This window comes from Helobdella robusta (genome assembly GCF_000326865.2).
Source record: "Helobdella robusta unplaced genomic scaffold HELROscaffold_66, whole genome shotgun sequence".
NCBI classification, from domain to species: Eukaryota; Metazoa; Annelida; class Clitellata; order Rhynchobdellida; family Glossiphoniidae; genus Helobdella; species Helobdella robusta.
In genome coordinates this window covers 337,010-343,729 of record NW_008705371.1, presented here as the reverse complement: position 1 = coordinate 343,729, position 6,720 = coordinate 337,010, and the positions used below count along the sequence as shown (strand labels likewise).

At 32.9% G+C, this 6,720-nt stretch overlaps 1 protein-coding gene across 1 annotated transcript; it reads right to left on the bottom strand.

The window, feature by feature from the left end:
- Nucleotides 1-4,072: 4,072 nt before the first annotated feature.
- On the bottom strand, nt 4,073-6,440 carry HELRODRAFT_180943 (hypothetical protein; the record flags this gene model as incomplete). Its single annotated transcript, XM_009030232.1, has 4 exons — nt 4,073-4,201; nt 5,395-5,459; nt 5,629-5,715; nt 6,365-6,440. The coding sequence occupies 4 exons, from the start codon at nt 6,438-6,440 to the stop codon at nt 4,073-4,075; spliced, it is 357 nt and encodes a 118-aa protein (XP_009028480.1).
- Nucleotides 6,441-6,720: the final 280 nt, after the last annotated feature.

Genomic DNA, 6,720 nt, shown 5'->3' with positions numbered 1-6,720 from the left:
TTCATAATTTCATAATAATAATTGTAAAAATGATAAAATTATAATGCCATGAATCAATCAGTTATGTCACACGTTATAGAACCATAATATATGCACCACTACCTACCACACACTCTTCTCACAGACACTCACACCAACACATACACACACACACACACACCAACACACACACACACCAACACATACACACACACACATTCATCGATGAGTACTCTACAATATGATCTAATAATCACCGACATTCATCTTTGATATAATTTCACAAGTTTGGTAGCTGCAACCATGCATAGATATTTTTTATTGAATCAATTGCCATTTTGAAAAGCCTGTTAAAAAAATTCAGCATGAAAACCTAAGTTACACAAAAAATGCCATCATCAACCTTCCTCAACTTCGAGTTTCGGTTTGAAGTCGCACAACAGTAAATGTACAATTGTTAATCATCTGCATTGGAGGGGCGTTTCAAATTTGATAATTCAACGACCCACCACAATGGCACTAGTTTGGAAAACACAGAGCAGGCTTTCAGGGTTGACCTCTCAGCAGTTGGAAGGAAGCAATGACTGAGCCTACAACAATTTGTTACTGGGCTGTAATTTATTAGTATTTATTAGTCGAAGCAGATTCAAAGCAAACATGAGCCATCCTACTCGCGTTTGACGAAACTACTGCATGCAAATTCATCGACCAGTAGCTGTTCCGACATCAAGTTGAGTCGAAGAAAACCTTACCGGAATTACATACCCATTAGAAGACATCGTGAAAAACTATTATGATTGTTGTCTCAGTTGAGCATCTAGAACAAAAACCAGGTTGAAGCTCCATTAAAAATCTATTAGCTCTAAAGTACTTAATCAACATTTTCTTACTATTTTTCGATGAACTTTGGAGTAAATGTGAGGTTTGATATGTCCAGTTGATTCAGCTTTTTGGTGGTAAGTTTTCAGTTTTCTTTAGCAACAATTTTGTTGGGTATTACAACTACTACTACTAATAAGAAGAAAAATAATACCAATGCAAGTAATGCTACCGCTCTTACTACTACTACTACTACTACTACTACTACTACTACTACTACTACTACTACTACTACTACTACTACTACTACTACTACTAATAATAATAATAATAATAATAATAATAATAATAATACCTACTACTACTACTACCACTACCACCACTAGCTATAAAAAGACATCATTGATGTGATAATATAATAACAACAAAACCAGGAACATTATCAAAAACAACAACAATGACAACAACAACACCAAAAACACCATCAACAACAACACCACCAACAACAACAATGATAACGGTAATAATAATAATAAAAGTAGTAGTTGAAGCAATTTGAAAGCACGAGGACAATGATCGCTACAGGCACTCCTCCTCTATGACCACTGCTCCATCAAATTCAGCCCACTTCCTCATTACCCGCCTTTTAGTACCAACCAAACAAATAAAAAGAGATTTCATTACCTGGATAGAAAACAATTGCTATTATTATTGTTATTATTATTAGTAGTAGTTGTAGTAGTAGTTGTTGTTGTTGTTGCAGTAGTAGTAGTAGTAGTAGTAGTAGTAGTAGTAGTAGTAGTAGTAGTAGTAGTAGTAGTAGTAGTAGTAGTAGTAGTAGTAGTGGTAGTGTGGTGGTAGTGGTAGTAGTACTAGTAGTAGTAGTAGTAGTCGTAGTAGTAGTAGTAGTAATCGTAGTAGTATTAGTTGTTGTAGTAGTAAAAGTAGTAGTAGTAGTAGTAGTAGTAGTAGTTAATTAACTCCGTGGTTAAATCGACTTATGCCTTTTACTGATAGGAACAATTTATAACCATTAAAATATTTTTTATCTTTGCACTCGTCCTGGGAGGTGAGCAGCAAGGTTTTCAACTATTTTATCTTTCTTCATCTTTATCTCATTTTCTTGTATATTAACGTATATCGTCATTATTCTGCAGACATCACTATCTGTTTGCTACCAAACTAGAACTAGAACATTTTTATCCTTCTCTTTGCAATCCATCCATCACTCCCGCCACTGACATCGTCTTGCTCGTCTGATCATTTCTAATAATATATTTTTTAAATTTTTTTTATTTATCAGAAACGCAATTATTGATGAAAATCCCAGCATGCTCCGCGTTAGTTAGCTTCCTGTTTAATTTTTCAATTTTTTTCTAAGGGTAGATCGTTAATTATTGTCAAGTTTCTTCAGTTCAAAACCAAATTTTTAACTTATTTTACGCATGGTAGAACATTTATGCATGATAAAACAAAAAAGCTTTTTTCTGTATTCCTATATCATCTTCGGTGTTCGAATTGATACGTCGTGTATGTGGCCAGATGTCCAAATATATGTTATATACTGTGTCTCTACGATGTTATTTCTTTGTTGGTTTAATGTGAATAGTTAACCGTCGTTTAATTATCAATAGTTATTACAATTCCTCTGCTTCTAAATTTATCAATGGGAAGGATTCCAATTGTACGTCGTTGAATCTTTATTATCGGTCTCATTAGTTCTTATTATACTAACTATCATCTCCGCTCTCATTCGCGTTTATGAAGGTCTGTTGAGATTTTACGACGATCATTAAAACCAACACCACCATCACCATCAATATCCCCATCAACATCGACGGCTAGAGTTGTGTCTGGCACCTTTAGATACGATCACATCTTGCCAATTTTAAAACAACTACATTGGTTGCCTATCAAAAATCGTGTTCTATTTAAAACTGTGTAACAATATTTAAATGCATCAACAACTTGGCACCCAGATATTTGATAGACAAAAAAGCACGAAAAGCACCTCATTATGTCAGTTTGCGATCTGATGAGTCAAACTTCCTGGCGGTTCTGATGAGCAAGTTATGAATAGGTTTTAGAAATTTTGCTGTTTTAGCTCCTAGGATGTGGAACAATCTCCCAAGACGTTTACGGGACCCTAGTTTAAATCTGTTGACATTTAGAAGACTGTTGAAGGCTTATTTGTTTTCAACTTAGCATTGTTTTTGTTTTTGCATTTTGAGGGCGCTTTTGATAAATTTTACATTTTAATTGGCGCTCTATAAGTGGTGAATAGTAATAATAATGGACAACATTATCATCACCACCATCAACATCTTCATCATTATCACTATCAACATCATCATATTGATGCTACCTATCATTATCATCAAATCATCATAAGTTTGGTTATCGTAAGCATCAATATCATCGCAGTAATCATCTTCACTGTTCCATCACTTTCTTACACTTGAAAGGATATGCAGCCGAAGACCATAAAGCTCGCAGGCACGCACACGCACTTACAAACACGCACACAAACAAACAAAAAACAAATGCACAAAAACACACAGTCATACATACACACATACACATACTGTCTATTATAAAAAGTTACACACATTTACAATTATATATATATATATATATATTATTGGTGTGTTTTAAAAAGATCTCAGAGGCGCTAACAATTATTGCAGTACATACTGAGGGAAAAAAAGCATTAGTGTGGGTAAGCTTGGAAAAAAAGATAGCGCTTCAACCTTCTACCAAATTAAACAACACGAAGATCCCTAGGCAAATCATTCCATTCAACAGGACCCATTACGGAAAAATTCCTACGACCAAAAACCAAGTTTGAGTCGGGTACAAACAGTAAACTAAAATTGTCAGAGCACAATGTTTGAATCAGCAGCGGCATTGTTTTATGAATGACTCTGTCAGTTAAATATTTAGGGGCTACTCCCTTGATGCATTTAGAAACCGTTAAACATTTTTTGAAAATAACTCTTTGATAAACCGGATGCTAGTGAATATATATATATATATATATATATATATATATATATATATGTTGGTAATAAAAAAAATATATATCTATATATATATATGTTGGTAATAAAAAATATATATATATATCTATATATATATATGTTGGTAATAAAATAAATAAATATAAATATATATATATATATATATGTATACTGAATTTTTGGCATTAATCAATTTAAAGTGTCTTTCTTTTCAATTTTCTTGGAAATTGTTCAATTTATTGAAAATAGAATTATTATCCAAATTCATCATGCAGGTAGGCCTTATTTCGATTTTTAACATCATCTTTAGTGCAGGTTTGGTTTATATAGATTTTTAGATAAAGCAAAGTTATTTCTTTTAAACTTTTTTCATTTTTGGTCTCCTGATTGATAAGAAATAAATTCAAACAAATATCTACGTTTATTTATCTGGTGATTTTCATTGGGGCCAACACACACTAAAAGTCTTGGAAAGATGGAAACCACTACAACGCAGACGTTAAAATTATAGACAAACATTGCAATATTAAAATCCATTCGAGAAATCATAGAGTCGTTTAAAAAATGTTCATGAAACCAACTAACCAACCAACTAACCAACCAACCATCCAACCAACCAACCAGCCAGCCAACCAACCAACCAACCAACCAGCTAACCAGCCATCACGACTACTCACCGCTAAAATATTTCCGTTCGACGAAGTTGAACAAGCTTGCAAGGACCAACAAGATTATGATAGGTTAATGGATAAATAAATGGATGAGTACATGAATGGATAGACTGATGAATTAATGAATGAACAGATGGATGAATAAATGGTTAGATAACTGGATAGATAAATAAATGGAGAAGTGGTTAGGTTGAGAGGAAATACAAAATAAAACTCAAATCATAAGTTATATGCAAATAATATTGCGTTTCTTAAATAAAATCTATCAGCAATCATTCTGATCGTTATGAGCGCAAAAATAAGAGATAATTGAAGTATCGTTCACAAATACAAGTAAGCAGTGAATTTATATGGAAAGCGAAGAATCAAACGAACGAGTTAATGAAAGAATAATTGTATTGGCGACTAGAAGTATTAGAAGATGATGGATGGTTAGATGGATGGATGAGTGGGTGGATGGATGGATGATCTTTTATCGGCAGGATAATTTTGCGGGTGGGTTAACAAATGGATGGATCTTATTGATGGCGTGTTCTTTGAACTATAATGTATCACCTTAGTTGCTTTGTTTTATGATGAATGTATCATATTTTATTTATTTATTCATTCATTCATCCCTTCATTCATTCATTTATTCATAAGACATATTTTTTTTCATATTTCTGTCTGCCAGTTTATTCGCGTGACTAGAATTGATGTGCGAGTGTGCGTAGTGCGCTGTTTATAATATTTGCATTTTAATTGTATTTGTTTTATTCTTCTTCTTAATTTTTTATTCTGATCCTTCGTTATAAACATCAAAGTTCAATCATCGACTGTTTGAGGTTAATTTAATTTCCTATTGATTCCTTTCAGTTTCCACATTTAATTGTCACCATTTTCCGATAAAATGATAATTTTTTTACCTGGTTGATGGACATGAGCTCGTAAGCACAGAGCCTGAAATTATTGAAAATATTCGTAACATTAGCTTAGAAATTATAAAAATCAAAGAATAATTTTAATGTCTCTATGAAATGGTATTATTTATTTTATTAGACATTAGTGCAGTGAAGTGAAACATCTCTTTCATTGTTCTTCAGTTCGTGCGTTCACATAAAATTATCTCAAAACTGGTAAACAGCCGTGAAAAAACGCACCTGGCAGTGCCTTGAAGTAACCGAGTTCGACTGCAAATAGATTTTCCCTTTTGTTAGCTAACTTGGCGATACCGCCCAACACTGCTTCTATGCATGTGATGGGTAGGCTGTGTGTGAAAGTTTGAAAAATTCATTGAAAACACCACAAGTAATGTCGTTAAATAAACTGCTAGTATTAATCGAATGAATGAATGAATGAATGGATGAATGAATGAATGAATGAACGAATGAACGAATGAACGAATGAATTTATGAATGAATAAATGAATGAATGAATGAATGAACGAACGAACGAATGAATGAATGAATAAATGATAGATACGAACAATTCACCCCAATTTTGATCAGTTGCTGTTATTACAACATAATAATACATGGATGTGACTGAGATTGTTCGAGACAGAAGTTTCTTTGCAGTTTTGCAGATTTCTGGACTGTGTGGTCATTTAACCATTCAGTAGTTCTTCATAATTTCTCAACTCTTGCATATATAAGATAAAATCGTGCAAGAAGAAGTAAATTCGGATGAAAACGGAAATGCCTTCACTACAATTTATTTAATTAAAAAATATTTTATTAATTAAAATTATTATTTATATGCATATATATCCTATTTAAACTTTAACTCCTTGCTACCTGTATCTCAATCTGGTTTCAGACCTGCTCACAGTACTGAAACTTCTTTACTTAAAATACACAATGATATCCTTCTCTCTAGTGACAATAGTAATCTTACTCTTCTTCTTGCTCTTGACTTTTCCTCGGCTTTTGATACTGTTGACCATACTATTCTCTTGAGACTGCTGCATCATTCTTTTAATATTACTGATTCTTGTCTATCTTGGTTTTCTTCTTATCTCTGTAATCGTTTTTCTTCTGTTGTTCTCAATAATTCTACTTCTAACTCCTCTACTCTTACTTTCGGGGTACCTCAGGGTTCTATCCTTGGCCCTCTTCTAGTTATACTCTATACTTCTGAACTACCTCGTATTAATAACTTTTCTTTCTCTAGTCATTATATGCTGATGATTCTTACATTTATACTTCTTTTCCTCCATCTAACCTCAATAGTACCTAACCCTCATAATTATC